The 16,847-nt window shown below is 40.9% G+C and overlaps 1 protein-coding gene across 1 annotated transcript in view; it reads left to right on the top strand.

Annotated features, from left to right (window-relative positions):
• Positions 1–2,133: 2,133 nt before the first annotated feature.
• Positions 2,134–16,847, top strand: part of RASEF (RAS and EF-hand domain containing) — a gene marked incomplete at its 5' end in the record, with an annotated part of 29,796 nt that continues 15,082 nt past the window's right edge. Inside the window, 4 exons of the mRNA XM_082301921.1 lie at positions 2,134–2,504; positions 12,612–12,758; positions 13,547–13,637; positions 16,725–16,820. Of these exons, the coding sequence (XP_082158047.1) occupies positions 2,134–2,504; positions 12,612–12,758; positions 13,547–13,637; positions 16,725–16,820 (705 nt within the window). The remainder of the gene's footprint in view (positions 2,505–12,611; positions 12,759–13,546; positions 13,638–16,724; positions 16,821–16,847) is intronic.

Genomic DNA, 16,847 nt, shown 5'->3' with positions numbered 1-16,847 from the left:
GTGCTTTGAGTTTGCTTATTTATTTAATTTAGAGCTGGATTTGAAGAGCAGATAGTGCTAAGAACAGGGACATGATTTCAGAAGAAAGCACTGTTTTGCCATTGCTGGGAATCCTGGTCTCACCACTCATTCTTTGGTCTTAACAAATAAACCATTTGTTTTTGTTATCTTTGTGCAGCTGTGTCAGAACTATTCAACTAAACCATGGCCTGCCAAGCAAGCATGGGCTGTGTGGTATCGCACAACACTGCAAGCATGATCTCTTTTGCAGAACATACCTATGCCATGGCAGTGCTAAATGATACACTGTGCTTCATGCCAGTGCCTGAGATTTGTGTGACAAAAGTTCTCTAACAGGAAAAAAAAAAAAAGATAAAGCCTGACAAGGACTACATGTCCAAAGTCTATGCCCTCTACTTAGCAGCCCAAGGTAGTGACTACCACTAAAGATACACACAAGAGTGCGTAAAAGAGTGGGTAGGATAAGGATAACTGACCGATGTCAACTCATAAATCTGCAGCCATAAAAGCAAATAAGGTGAGCACATTGACTTCAGTGGGAACTCCCTGTCTGGCTAGTCAGACACATTCGGCCGTTCCAGTTCACCTCATGGGCTTGTCCACTCTGAAAACCAAATGTCCCAGCTCCTGTGAACAGAGAGTGGAGTTGTATAAGCAAGATAAGTTTGTCTCTTTTCATGGCTGAACAACCCTTCATCAGCCCCTTAGAGGCTTCAAGACACACTTTAGGTATAAAAATTTGATGGTTAGATAAGACTGATCATGGAACAGGAAGAATACTTTTGTTAAATGAATTCTGTTTTACTAAAACACTAAGAAACAGATTATGATACCACTTTACTGCTATTAGTAGTTTTACAATTTTGTGGTGGAAACGTAGTAAAAAACCCGTATAAAATAATAAATTTAAGTCTTTTGATTATCTCATATTTTTAAGCTAAAACTTATATTCCAAATTGCTTAACAGCTGTATTTCCTTAAAGTGTGGGCAACATTTTACAAAACATTATATTGTCTAGAGAAAGATTGTTTGCTGTCTGTCTAATCCCGATGGGTTAAAAATCAAAAGCTGTAAAAAAAAAAAAAAAAAAAAAAAAAATCCTGTGAGGGCATTCCACATCTCTTAGGCAGAGGAGTACTTTATCGTTCCCATTTACAGTATGTGATTTACTTTGAGAGGTCAGATGGACTATTTGTGCTTTGCTGGATCACATGCTTATTCTTAGACTACGTTTTGGTCAATATAGAGATGCTGTTTTGACAGTCAGATTTGTATTCTCTTTATCACAACTGTGGTATGACACAATTTACATTTGCAGATAGACATAAACAAGAATAAGTGTAGGGAAATAAATAATGATTTAAAAATATCCCTTAGATTCAAACAGAATCTGAGTTTTGAGTCTGACTTCAACAAGGAAGACATCTAGACTTCTGTCAAGAAAGACACTAGTTCTTCACAAAGCACTGATAAGCTGTCTCCTTTGGTTTATTGATTTGAATGCAGCTTTTGCATTTTCAGTTTAAGATAGTACTTTAACAATCCACATTTCTAAATCACTGGTGTTGAGACATCTGTGAGCACGTACCCACAAGGTATAACTCCACGACTATTCGTGTCAGTGAGAATTTATCTGTTGAAACTTTGTGTCATCATGTGGGTTCTGGGTCTTCCATGAACGTGAGGAGTATTTTTATCGTGTTGGAAAACGGAAATTAAGTTTAACACCTTACGGTGACCGCAGGGATTCACATTTGAGTGCTGCAGGGGGTGAGACATGTTTTTTACCCTACGGTGCTGCATACAGTTACCTGTGCGTTCGCAACATGCTGGGCCAGAGGGGAACCCTGTGCCCCTGCACCTCCGTGAGGCAGCGGGGGCCCTGCCGGCTCGGTACCGCCCTGCTCTGTCCCGGAGGCGCCGGCAGCCCGGGCCGGCACCTGCCCCGGCCAGGGGCCGCCACCTGCGGTCCGCCTCCCGGTCGTGCCCGGCCCCGCGGGCAGCCGGGGCGGAGCAGGACCCGGCCCGCCCCGCTGAGCCGCAGGTAGGGCAGCCGCCCACCCCGTTCCATCCCGTTCCGTCCGCGGTCTCCGTGCCCCCGGCGCTGGCCCATGGATTCCGAGGCGGTGGGGGACGAGCTGTCCCGCTTGCGAGCCCTCTTCCTGGCGTGCGACGCCAGCGGCTCGGGCCGCATCGAGCGGGAAGACTTCGCTGCTCTCTGTGCCGAGCTGCGGGTGCGGCCGGCCGAGGCCGAGGCCATCTTCCAGCGCCTCGACAGCGACCGCGATGGGGCTATCACCTTCCCGGAGTTCGCCCGTGGCTTCCGCGGCGCCACGCGGCGGCAGCCCGGCGGCGGCGGCGAGCCGGGGGGCGAGGACATGGAGGAGGCGGAGGCGCCAGCGGCGTGGGTCGTCGCGGGGCTGGAACAACCCTGGAAGGACTTCGAGGTGCGGCTCGGGGACGAGGCGAGGTACATCCCGAGGTAAGGTCCAGACCCGCCTGCTCCGTCCCACCCCGGCCGTGGGAGCGGGTGCGCGGCCCCGGGGTTGGTGGGGCTGAGCTTTCCCCTGGGCAGCGCGGCCCCGCCGCCGCCGAACCGGCCCTGCCGTGCTGCGGGGCGGGAGCGGCCCTCCTGGCGGAGCTGCTGCCGCTGATGCAATCCCAGCTGGGGATCGCCCGTGTAGCCTGACCCCTCGCCCCGTGCGCCTGCAGGTGTGGGGAGCCCTCCGCACACCTGCTTCCCGGCTGGGGTGGGTTCTAACGCTGTTCTTCCAGCGTGCAGCCGCTCCTGGCTTCATCTGCTCTGCTCTGCCAGCGACCCACGTGGGAAAGTCAGCCTGCTAGAACGCACGGCATGCAAAGTTCTGCCGGCTCCCCAGTAACTTTCTCCCCGAGCTATTCCCCGAGCAGCCGCCAGCATTTTTCTTCCACCCCTGTCGACCTTTTCCTGGTAAAGGCTGACCAACGACGTTGGGTTCAGGTTAACGGTGTTGGTAAATACGGCCCTCGGTCTGATGAGCTCAAAAGTTTTGTGAGAGTCTTTGTCCTCGGTCTCAGTGAAGTGAAGACACCTGATGGTAGCTTGGTTTGAGATTAAACCCGTTTACCACGGGTCTGCCAGTACGGGACTGGTTTCAGTCTACAGAGGCACATTTTGGTTACTCGAAATAATTTGCCTGAAAGCGGAGGTGCTCAAAATTAATATGAAAATGTTGGCCGTAAAAAGTACAGTGTGATTCTGCTGCGTTTTAAAATTGTAATTTATGATGGAAGACAAGTAATCTGAATTTCAGGACTTGGCAGCTAGTCAAGAGAGTTAAAAAAAGTCATATACATGAATAGATCTCTATGTTGTCTCTATATAGTGCTCCTTAAATTCCTACCAATACCAATAATTTGGTTCCAGCTGCATATAAAAATGTGTTTGGATAATGAGGTGGAATGTTTCTTCAGAGAAATTTTCAGTTACTTAATCTGGAGTCAATTGTTCTTTTCTTTTTGGATTAATACTGTTTAGTATTATTGGAGTGCCCCATTTCAGACAAATGAGTAGCTTCATACAGGTCTTCCTTAATTTGTTCATGGTGCTTTCCTTGTTAGACACTTGCTTTCTACAGAAAGAGAACAAGAACAAAAGACTGTTTGAAAGCTTGCAGACACAGTTAATAACCTGAAGTCAGAAACTCAGTCGGAGCTGAAAAAAAATCTGACTCGTGAACAGTGGTAACTTGTGAAAGCTTCTGTCTCCTCTTGGTAATAGTTCTGTTTCAGTATCTTGGTTACTGTTTGCAGCAGCAGTTTCAGTACAGTCTGACTGATTGTCTAAAAGGATAATAGGAAGGGGAACAGCTTTAATTTGCTGCACTCTGCAGACACATCTGGTAGTTTTGCTAAATTCATCATGACATAATGTAATTTGTGTTATGATTCTTTTACATAAACACTGAAAAAAGTTTTGATGGTTAAATACTATCAGGTGGGCAGTATTTTGATGTAAATGTTTCCTATTTAGGTTCAGATCTGAACATCCTTCATAGTCTTATTTATTAGGTGTCTGCCAGTGTCAGTTGAAGAACAGTACGCCCTTTGTTTTTTCTCTCTCCTGTCCTGAAGTGCTAAAAGCAGGTCTGCTTAACAGCTCAACCTTTTTTCCATTTGTAGCCCACACCTTGTTTTGTTGAAACAGATGTGTAAGGATTTTTTCATGTGAGTAGTCCCACTAAAATCCTTAGGACCATTTGCATGAGTAATGAATATATTGTAATTGATTGAGGAGTCTTAAGCAGTAGAATATAACAAAATCAAGTAAAGTGCAAGCTGGACTTCAAAAAAATTTTTGTTTAAATTATTTAATTTGTTTTAGTTGTTTGTCACTTCATATTTTATTCAGGAAAAGGCAGTATTTTGAAAACTAGACCTGGCTTGGAACACAACTGCATCTTCAGTACTATAAAAGAGTCGGTGTGTCCTTATGTTGTGTTTTATTGCTCTTCATATATTTGTTGTAACATTAACGTTGACATCTGTGAGAAAAGTAATTACAAAAGAGAAACTCCTCAAAGCTGGATGAGTGCAGCTGGTGGTCCATATTTTTTAATCTCAGTTGTGGTTTTTATCTCGATCATTTTGGGGTTCACTTCCTCCAAATGCTCTGCCTTGTGGCCACAGACTAGCAAGACACTGGGACGTGCTGTGATGCTATTGCGGTTTATACAGAGAGAAACAAGGTGTAGTAAATGGAGGTAATGAGGTAAAATCAGGGTTGAAGTCAGGAGAAAATGCCACAGTAAACACCTGTGGTCTCTGTCACGCCTTAGCTTGATTCCCATGGGAATCAAAGGGAAAATTTTCACAATACACATGGTTCTGTCTCCGTTTCAGAAACTGAAAGTTCAGTTTCTGTGACTGAACTTTTGAAAGCATAAATAAGCCTCCAAAATGAGGTGTGAAACTCAGTAACAGATCTATACTCTGACCCAGTCCTCAGTGTAGTAGCAGGCATTTATTGCAAAATTATTTACTGCCAGGTACTAAAATAAGCATGTATTACAATAAGCATATTTCGAATTTCATTCATTTTACAAAAAGGTAATTTTATTATGGGATGGATCATAACTCTGCAGTTTGGTGTATCAGTTGCACAGTCCTTTTAGATTACTTTAAAAGATTCAAGTCTGCCGAAGCTGTGGTTGTATTGTTTGCAGTTAAACAGGCAGAATAACATTAAAGAGTTTTTCTTTACAGCCTTGCTTCTTTCCTTCTCACCTGAATCAATTTTTTGGACTAAACTCAGTTAGATTTCTTGGTAAGGTGGTTACTGTGAGTCAAAGTATTGTTTGCCTTAGCCTTTACTTGTGCTTGGTAGGCAATTGGCCTCTAGGAAAAAAAAGGTGGAAAGTCTTTCCAGGCTGATAACTTAATGTGTGAAGTCAGACTTTAGTGGAATTGTACAGAGGGGTTTTTATTGTTGTTGTTGTTTTTGTCTGTTTGGTTGTCTTTTTTTGATTTTTCATTTCATTTAAAGTGCAGCTAGCCTTCCGCATTGTTACATTTAAACAGGAATAATGAGTAATTAAATATAAAATCATGCAAGGCCTTTAGTTTATATGTATATATAGTGAATTGCTAGCTGGAGATATGTTTTATTGAGAAGTCAGCCGTGTTCATTAGTTTATTCCTCTAAGAAGTATTTGCAATGGTACAGGAGTGGACAACAAAGAAATTTACCCTTTTGGTGCTCCAGGCAGTGAGTGCTTCAGTGCCACACTGGGAGGGTTTAGCCCTTGACTGTGTTACTGGATGTTGCATTCTTTGTTGTGGCCAATCTCAGTTTGAATTTCAGGGGCAAGACTGAAAGGTTCCCTTCATGCTCCTAATAGACAGACGTTCCTTTTAAGCATGTGGGAATGTCTCCTAGTGGCAATCCTTTTCCACTCCTCAGCTTGAGCAAAGAATGATCTGACATCTTCTGACACTGCAAGAGAAAAACCGTACTTATGAATGCTATGACGCTTACTTCTCTCTCTAAATTACAGGCAAAAAACTTCCTGGAAAACACATTTTTAAATTTTAATGTCAAAAACTTCAGTCAGAAAGCACAAAGACTTGTGATTGTCAAAAAAGAATGAGCCCTACCAGGCAACTTTTGTGCAATATTTGGCAAAATGGATAATCTTACTGGAAAATGAACTAAATTAATTAGATCATGAATGGGTGGATGAATCTGAAGCAGAAAGTTTGTATCCCCATTTTGAGTTAAATTCTGCTGCCTCTGAGAGGTCTCACACTCCATTGCTTTGCTTTTTAGTCTTTGGGTCTCTTTTATTTTTGTGCCTGGTACTTTCAGCCAAGCTGACTATTCATCAGACTCTGATTTCAGTGCTTCCTGGCTGTGAGATTTTATGCATCGCACAATTCCAAAGTCTCCTAATGTGATTATGATAATGGTGTGCCCCCAGTCATGTCATGGAGCTGTATAGAAAATGTGGGTCTGGGGGATGTGATAAAATGAGAAAAGCATGCTGTTCTTAACATGAGCTACTTAAACTGCGAAGACGGGCGATGCTCATGGGATATACTGCTGTACTACAGCAAAGAAGAGAGGCTCTGCTTGCTGCATAAAAAACCTGTCCAAAACGTCATGTTCTTGCTGTCATGAACCAGGATGGATTTTTGCCAAAGTCAATATAGAGCACAGTATTAACTTCCGTCAGCGATTTGTGTTTATTTCCATGAGATGATGAGCCATGGTGTCAGAGGTTTCCTTGGAAGTTGAAGCATGTTCCCTGGAGAGGGAAAAAAGGCAAATCCTGAGGAAAAACAAATGCTGTGCCCTTTTTTGCCACAGTGCTGGAGAGGGGATCTCTTCTGTAAGAATGTTGTCTTGTCTTTTGATACATCTCATGACAGGAGTTTGAGGGATACGCTCTGCTGGGAATGTAATGGATGTCTTTCTGTGAGCTAGAAGCCTTTCTGAGCTACCTTTCTGATTTTTGCTTTAATCAAAACAGTATCTGTGCCAACTTAAGCACTGTAGCATTCATTCTCCTGATATTTTTCCTGGTATCATTATGTGATCATTTGCCATAATGCCTTTGAGGCATTCTCCTTTTCCACAGACTTCATCTTTCCTTGCCCGTCCCACAGTCTTTTCCACTGTGTCTCCACTGGCTCTAAATCACACCACTAAGGGAACAGCATTCATGCTTTGGAAACATTAAAAACGTTTTCTCTGGGAATCAGACCTTGGCTAGGCTGTGTCATCTGGGGGTTACAGATTTGATAATCTTCTTTTAATGCATCCTGTTTCTGAAGGGGTAGATACAGAAAAAGAAAAGGTAGTATTAAAAAAACACATAGTGCTTCAAGTTGACAAATACTTTGAATTTTACACTGTGCTAAAATTCTGTGTAATCTGTTTTTCCTTAAGGCAGTCAATCTAGGAAGAAGTGTTAGGCACTCAGCTGTGACAAAATTAGATCCTTTCCAATCTGTATCAGATTTGGTTGTTCTTTTCTGCTTACTGATATGGTAGCACATCCAATGTGTCTGCTTTTCAGAAGAAGGTACTTCTTGATCTCTTGGAGGCACACACAAGCTGTTGGTCTCCAGTGTAAGGACAATCATCAGATGCATAATGCTTGAGCTTTGTTGTGCTCTGACCACCCAGCTCAGACCCTCCTGGCTCAGACTACCTTACGCTTCATCTCTTCATGTCCATACCAGAACAGAACTGCTACAAGTGATCAGAGCAGTTTGACAAGCTGACCTACAGTGGAAAAAAGTAATTAAAATAGTGTTCTAATACCAAATACCACCCCTAGGGTCAGACTGAGGGGCCTGTGTAACATAGCATAGTCTTTCTGGTGACTACATAGGGAGAACATATAAGATACTGAGCAACTCCAGAGTTGAAAAATTATTTGTTGAAAAATTCCATCATCTTCCTCTGAACTGCATTTGGAGTATGGATTATTAGGAAAATGGTCACCGTACAATCAGCAAACCAGAAATAATGCTATGAATTGATAAGGATTAATACAGCTGTGTGTATTAAAGGAAATTATGACACAATATAATCTAAATATCTGTGATCTCCAAGATCAGTGTTGTGGGGTTTTTTGGTGTGGGTCCTCTGCCCCCCCCCCCCGCCCCTGCCTTCTGCTCCTGTTGTATTCAACCATGGTATTTTAAATCTATCATATTAGAACTTGGATTATATTCAGAGAAGTTTTATTTTCTTTACGCAGTTCTTGCAGGAACTCTCTGAAACCATGTGAATACTGTAACTTTGCTTAAGCTAACTCATGTGAAGCTGTGCAAATATTGACTAATTACTCTTACTAAGTACTAATTTTACAGATGGTTTATGCCATAAAACTTTTGAGATGAGGTAAGGTAAAGCCAAAGCAGTACTTGGCCACAATGCTATACTTTTTGTGGGTACTAGTGTTTTGTGTTTGTACTTTGCAGAAGCAACAGAAATAAGTGTGTGCATGATGGGTAGTGTCACCATAGTGCCAGGTGAACAAAGTGACAGACTTTCATACCATATATTAAAAAATGCTCTTTCTGTGCATTAGTATTTGTGAATGTCTACAGTTGTGTGAGTGTGGCGCTTAAAGGTGTGCAGCTAAATACACTGAAAAGTGAATTTAGGATTTCAAGGAAAACCAGTTTTAAAGGGCAAGTGCAAGCATTTGAGATGAATTTTGCTGAAACATCTTGTCCAGCAAAAGTACAGACTATTTAGAGTTTAAGTCACCTTGGTGAAATCCATTTGTAAAATCTTCTTTGATAATTAATTTTGAATAAGTAATGAATTTGCAGGAAGAAATGGCATGTATTCAAGAGGAAGTGAGGACAAACAAACAAATTGGGCAATATTCATTACAGCTTATCTGTCCTGCTGCAGCTGTGTCACTGATACTCACCAAAGCATGTGAAAACAGAGGAATTATTAAAAATACAAAAATGGCAATTTGGAACAAATAATCTTCAAATACTTACTGCATGTTGCTACCGAGTGCACATAACTGCTGCTACTTCATCATGGATTCATGGGTACTTGGAGTGACTAAATCACTGACAGTCTTTCCAGTTCATGAAAGTGTTTGTGTAATCCTTCCAATTTTGTTGCATGACTTGGATTTCTCGTCTGGGCTTTTTTGTTGTTGTTTTGGTGGTTTTTTTTTTTTTTTTTTTTGCTTGCTTGGTTGGTTTTTTGTTTTGTTTTTTTGTTGATGTAGTAGTTGTGAGTCTACTTTTTAATCAAGACATCCTGCGTCATTGCTGTAGATGCACTTACATAAGTATCACTGAGAGTTTCAGTGACCAGTTGTGATCTTTCCAGGCCCTTTCCAGAATCCTGCATGATTATGGTTGTATGGATATTGTTTGACACCTTAAGCTTAAGTACTGCTTCCTAAAACTGTGCCACTGAGATATTTTGAATCCAGCTGTGTGGTAGCTGGTCATTGGGCTAAGAAGGAATATGAAATATAAAAGTTTTTTTAATGCCAGAGGGAGAATAAAACCTCACTGTAACTACTTTGAGTTTCTGACTACTGCATGGTAAAGCAGGCTTAGCTGTGCAGCAGAGGCTCAGCATCACAGACATACTGATTTCTAGCTTCAATTCAGGTATGTGTATTTCTGGATCACAGAATATTCTGAGTTGGAAGGGATCAACAAGAATGGTCAAGGCCAACTCATAAGTGAATGATCCATACAGGGATTGGACCCACAACCTGGTGTTAGCATCATGATCTAACCAACTGATCTCAAGTTTGTATATACTTTGAAAAGAATCACAGAATAGTTGTGGTTGGAAGGAACCTCTGGAGATCATCCCGTCCAACCTCCCTGCCAAGACAGGGTCAGCTAGAGCAGGTTACGTAGGAATCTGGCCAGGTGTGTTTTGAATATCTTCAGAGAAGGAGACTCCTCAACATCCTTAGGCAGCCTGTTCCAGTGCTCTGCCATACTCAATGTAAAGAGACTTTTCCTCATGTTGAGGTGGAACTTCCTGTGTTTTAGTTTATGGCCATTGCTTCTTGTTCTGTTGATGGGCACCACTGAAGAGTCTGGCACCATCCTCTTGGCACCTGCCTTTGAGATATTGATATCTCCTCTCAGGCTTCTCTTCAAACAGGCCCAGGCATCCTCATAAGAGGGATGCTCCCGACCCCAAATCATCCTTGGGACCCTCTGCTGGACCCTCTCCAGTAGCTCCTTGTCTTTCTCGTACTGAAGACCCCAGAGCTCCATGTACGGCCTCAGCAGGGCCAAATAGAGGCACAACTCCCTCAACTTTCTGGCCACACTCTTCCCAGTGCACCCCAGGATACCATCGGCCCTCCTGGCCACAAGGGCACTGCCAGCTCATGGACAGCTTGTGATCCACCCAGAGTCCCAGGTCCTTCTCCACAGAGCTGCTCTGTAGGAGCAACCCTGGGCCTGTGCTGGCACTTGGGGCTGTTCCTCCCCAGGTGCAGGACCCGACACCTGCCCGTGTTGAACTCATTAAGTTTCTCTCTGCCCAACTCTCCAGCCTATCAGGGTTCCACAGAATGGCAGCAGAACCTTCAGGTGGATCAGCCACTCCCCCAGTTTAGTGCCACCAGCACACTTGCTGAGGGTGCATCCTATCCCTTCCTCCAGGTCATTGATAAACAAGCTGAACAACACTGGTCCCAGTACTGATCCCTGGAGGATGCCACTGACTACAGGCCTCCAGGTGCATTCTGGGAATGTCCTTAACATTTTTTTAAAGGCAAATCATTAATTGAATAAATATACATTTGAGGAGTTCTTTAATGTTACATTATTTATACATAGTTTGTAGCTTATGATGATCAGATAAATCTGTTCGTTATTGTTACTGTTTGTGAACCTCGACATTACTCTGTTTAAAATACATTTTGAAAAAGAAATTGTGTGAATACATGGGAAGATATTTAACTTATTAAATACAGGTAAGCATTAGCCTTTGTAAAGGAAATTCTTTGCAAGACAGAAACATGTTTGTACACAGAAATTTCTCAGGCATTAGTAAAGCTTTATTTCTTCATGCTGGTCTTATATTTCTGTATCTCAAAATGAATGTCAGCATTTCAGCTGGGAACAGGTTTTACAGTGTCCCGAAACAGTTAAATTGTTTAAAATGGGAATTTGAGCTATAGTAACAGTTTTAGTACTGTTCTAATAAAGTAAGTTAGACCTTCAGAGGAGAAATCACATACAAGAAGCAGAGTGCTGCAGTGTTGATAATCAAAGCTGTGGAATTGCTTCAAGTGGGAAAAAGTGAAGAGAATATACACTATTGCTGATATCATGTGTATGGTGAAGGTATTTAATAGCACTACTCCACTGAAGATAGGAGAACTTCAGCTGTCTAACAAGGAGGATTGTTTAATCAGAGTTCAGACTTTCATTAGCAACAAAAAGAGGACATGTATTTGTGTTGTTAGATATGGTGTTAGACTTGAACTTGCAAAACATTATTATTTTGGTTGTGTTTCTGCTTCTGATAATGTCTGTTTCCTTATTACTGGCCTGCCTCCTCCACGTTTCTAGATTTGATCTTCTTCCTTCTTTTCCATTCAGTTTTTAAGTTCTTGAATACCTGTTCATGTTCTACCATTTAGTCTATGTCGATCACATTCAGTTTTCCTTAGGACTGCTAAATACTGTTACAGAATATTTTCTGTAATTTTTAGGCATATTGCCTAATGTAATCCAGGAGTTGGAACCTAGCATGTAAAACAAAGGTTTACATGGCATACTTGTTGCATGAAAAGAAATCAGTGCTATTTATGTAGTAGACTTCGTAATAATGCTATTCTTTTTATCTTGTAAAGATTCTTTGCTCTGACAATTAGAACAGTATGCAATCTATGTAAATGAGTCCAGATTAAATGGAAATCAGAATTTACTATTCCAGCATTGAGGCAGCTTTTCAATAGGAATTTCAGGAGAGCTTTTAACAACTACAGTATCTACAGAAATGTTTTCTTTCTTCTTTATGAGATATATCTGTCATTTTTCACGTGAGAGTAATATACAGAATTAACTTCTTAAAATGACGATTTTATTTGGTTACAGACCAGAATAATTTGTCTGAAACTGGAGAGCTGTATTCTTACTTTGCCTGCAGCCTACCTCCCTCTACCCTCTTTCCATTTTAACTTAGGTAGTAAGCATTCATACCCATTTTCAATTCTTATGCAATCGCCTGAAATCTTAGGCTTCTTCACAGATTATGATTAACATTAGAGCAACCAAGAAACTTGATACACATTGTGGGTTACTCCAGTGGCATTCTCTTCACTACACTGAATAGAAGTAAAAAAATATATAATTAAGCAAAAATTTTTTGCAGTAGCTGTATTAAAACAGAGAAGTGGAAATGGTAAATATAAAAGAATTTAGACATACTGTACTGAGTGTTCAAAGCCCATATCTAGCTTGCTAAATTTTAAAAATAGGCAAAGAGGGGAATATCTTAATTTGTAGTAAGTTTTTCAAACTTGTAATATAATATTGTTCCAAGTAAGTGCATTAAAATGTGCATATCTCTCTTTTTCAGACAAGAGCAGGTCAGTGTTCTGTATCAAAACATACACATAGCAGAACCAAGATTAATCCAGCCATATGAACATGTCATTAAGAACTTCATCCAAGAGATCAAACTTCAAAGCACAGAGATGGAAACTTTGGCCATAGCAGTAAAAAGGTATTGTGAATGGTGTTTCTAGTTCAGTTCTGCAGTTTCTTTTTTTGCTCTTCTCATGCTTCATTTGATTAAACTAGTGAGAGTTAATGTCAAAATATGCCATGCAATGTATTTCCAGAAACTGAGTTCAAAGTTAGTTTGTATGCACACACTAGTGCATAAGCACATATAGCAGCACGCAAATGATTACCCGTTCATACTTTTGAGAAATTCTGGATCAAATTTTTGCAGACTCTGTTGTTAGGTTAAATGCTTAAAACATTTTGACTCCTCTTCCTTGACTGGACCTTTGAGTTTTGTCGTACATGTCCCTTATGCTTTCATTTTAGAAACTGTATTTTTGCTTTGTGAGCTTCAAGGAGTGTATTTACCTGTTTTAACTACTTGGCAGATGTTACAGTCTCACATCATTACTGCCAAAACCAAACAGATTAGCTCAGGACAGAGATCTCATGTGTGGGTGATGCAAGTTGCTTTTGAAGTCTCTTCATAGGATAATGAGAGGCACTTTTTATCTTTGTAACTTAATTTTAAAAATGCAGATGTGATGTATTTCATGCTAATCATCAGCTTGCAGCTATTATTTAAAATCTAATTTGCCAGTATCTTAAAAATAATTTGGGATTTAGGTTCCCAGCCACACCAGTTTCAAGGTCTGGGCAATGTTAAACTGTTTCTATGTCTGTCTGTATAATTTGTTTCAGTTGAGGCAGACAGATGTGTTTCACACAGTGTTTCTTTCAAGTCAGAGGGCAGTTCCTGAGAGAATATTTTCTTTTAAATTTTAGAGCTCAGGACAAAGCAGCAGTTCAACTCAGTGAGCTAGAGGAAGAGATGGAACTACGGATACAAGCTGCAGAGCATAAAGTTAAAAAGGAAGTGAGTATTTTATATTTACAGAATTTCATAATCACCAAACTCTCAGTGGTCTTAAGCAGGATTGATGGCCAGCTGTGTTTTTGATCCTGATGCGCTGAATCAAAGCTGCTGTAGGCAGGGCCTGGATGACAAAAAGCTATCCATGAGATAAGAAATGAATGATCTTAATGCTTCCCCAAAGAAGAATATCTGCTTAGGTATAATAAACCCAAGAAAAAAAAGTCTTTCCCCTTTTGTGGGAACATACTGGCCAAGAAGAGACCACTTCTGAGACCAATATTGGAAACAGGTTGGAGAAAATGATATTTCAGCACAAAAGTATGGAATCTAGTTCTCCTAGTAAATGAATTTATGTAGAATTTAATGGATTATTTGGTCCTGCTTTGTATATCTTCCTGCAGTAATTCTCTTTTTTTCCCTCTGTTCTCCTGCAACTACATTTTAGAGAGTTATAGACTTAAGAGAGGGTAACTGTGGTAACAGTGTGTGAGGGCCTGGGCCTCCCAAACTTGATGGGAAATTCTGTTTTGATCTGCTTAATTTTAGCTTTTTCAACCCACCTGCAGTCTATAATAAAAAGTGTAAAATTCCTCTTCCCTTACCCAGGGAAAGATATATTAGAGACACATGTGACTGCATAATTCAAAGGAGCGAGACCAGCTGCCTGCTTCATTTTGAATTGTTACTACATTCATTTAAGATAAGCCGAACTTTATATGGGCATAAGAATAACAGTTTGTGAAAGTGTTCTAATGTGGACATAAGAAATGCATTAATTTAAACATACACTATGGGCATAATTGTTGCTCAGTAGGACACACAATATACTGAACAAATATATATATTTGCTATGGCTACTTTCATCAGAGTATTTGAAGACTAGAAGCAACAAAGTGCTGTCTGCCAACTTGTTGATTTTAAGTAGTTCTCAGTATTTTATATGTGAAAGTAAATGGTATTTTGATAGAATTGCTTCAAATAGCGTCCTTTCCTATACAAGAGAAAACAGTCCTACCACACTATAAAAGCCTATTGTGTTCCTAGAAACAAAATATAATGGCATGAAAATGTTAAAGATATCACTCCTAAAAAAAAAAAAAAAAAAAAAAAAAGTTATAATATGTTTAACTAGTGGTAGTGCAGCTCTCAGTAGAGATAAATTTTTATTTCCAGAGAAACTGAGTATTAATGTTTAGAAAACAAATACATTTTCTCTGAAAAATTACTGTTCTTAAAAAACGATAAATCACTGAAAAAAACCCTGAATAATCTTTTTGACTGCTTTAAAAAGATGACTGGGATATGTGCATTTGCTTCCTTTGAGAACATCTACAGTCATGTACTAGCATTATGCAAAAATCCATCTTCTATGGATTATTTACATCGTCTGTATTCTCAATCACTGTTTGCATCTAGCTGTAGGTATGAAATATGGGCTGTTGTTTCTCAAAAGGCTTTTTTCATTTTCACTCTCCAGTGTTCCTTGTAGCTCCTAGCTCCACATGCCACACCTACTAAAACGCCCTGAGAGTAAATGTTAAGTTATTTACTTTGTGGGAATGTACTAAGCCATTACTCTTAAGGCCTGTAATCAAGGCTATTGTTAGAGTGATCTCACTCATGCCACCGGGACACCTGCCTCTGCATGAGCCTATCCTGTATTTTGTTTCTTCAAGGGAAGCAAATAGTTACCAAACAATACTTAGGAGTCTATGTAGGGGAATCCAGCTTAAATTGATTGCTTGGATTATTTTTTAACACATGAATGTCAGCATCACCTACAGGAAGTTCTAATTCTGAATTCTAAGCAAAGTCCATGCCTGCGCCTTCCATGTGAAAACTCAACCTGCCTCATTGGCACCGCTTGTCACTGCTGCATTCTGATTTCTTGTGTTGTGAAACTGAAGTCCTTGGGGAGTGACTGGAGCAAATGAAACACAAACCAATCTATAGTACTCCGCACACACTATTCTTCTCATTGTGGTTTGTGTAGCCTCTTTCCAAAATCTGTCTGTTTTGATTAAAATAAATTTCAAAATACTGTACTTGGTTTGATATTTAAGGGTACACAAGAGAATACCCCCTTTGATACAAGGGGTATTCAAGGGAAAGAGAGTTTTAACCACAAAAGGGCATTCACCACTGAATATACCTGTGGGCAGTACTTGGTGCAATCTCTAAACACAGGCAAAATGGTGACCATCCTGATGCATCTCCCCATTTCGACACTGAGGAAAACAGGGACAGCATATCTGGAAGCTCCCACAGCTCAACCTCCTCCCTGGACCTGAAATAATGGAAAACAGGGACAACCCAAAGCCTGGAAAGATAGCTTGTGTGAATAAGGAGTTGTGCTGCCAAGATGCTGACTGTAGTGGTGGTGGCAGTACCAGTGCAGACTCCTTCTTTCTGGGGCCGTGGTGATGCCGACAGTGCAGGTGCGGGGGCTCTCTCTCTGTGGTGGTGGCAGCAGCTGTGGGACAGCAGCTGCAACAGTAGCTCTGTCCTTGTGCCCAGCTGCTGTTCAGTCCTGACTCCAGTCTAGCACACACTGCCATGTGCCCTGGCAAAAGATAGCACTGCTTCCCTTTCCATCTGTGGCATTTTTCTTGCCGAGACTCCCTGCCCCCCTCCCATTGGTGATGTGGGTGGTATTGAATAGACAGCAGTGAATCCACCCCCTTCTCTCTGTACCCAGGACAGTACCATTTGAAACTAGAGGTTCTATCGTCTGCTTGCCTTTTACTGACATGGGCCTCTAACATTCCAACACTTGCAAGCAAAAAAACTTAAAAGGAAAACAGAAGTAGAAAAGTAAGTGACATTGAGAATGTTAAGCACAGGAATCATGAATAAAAAACAGTGGATGGACCCATATCTTTGCTTCCATGTCACCATTTTATTTCTGTGGGTGTTTTATAAGTGGACTGCAATAACAGAATTAGAATCTGTGGATCTTAAGGAAGGGACAGAATGGAAAGACACATTTGTCTGAGGGGAAAGTATGTACTTTACAAACCGATGAATTACTTTTTAATAAACATTTGAAACCTGTCTCAACTTCTAATGTGATTGAAAATATTGCAGGAGAAGCAAAAAGCTGAAGAAGCCCTAAATGAGCTGAAGCGCCAGTATGATGCTGAAGTTGGGGATCTTCAGGTGACAATAAAAAAACTTAAAAAGGTAAGTGAGTGAAGTCTGGTGAGTTTT

The sequence above is a fragment of the Coloeus monedula genome, assembly GCF_965178545.1.
Source record: "Coloeus monedula genome assembly, chromosome: Z".
Lineage (NCBI taxonomy): Eukaryota > Metazoa > Chordata > Aves > Passeriformes > Corvidae > Coloeus > Coloeus monedula.
Note: the sequence above shows the minus strand (reverse complement) of the source record. Positions and strands in the feature narration are given on the sequence as shown.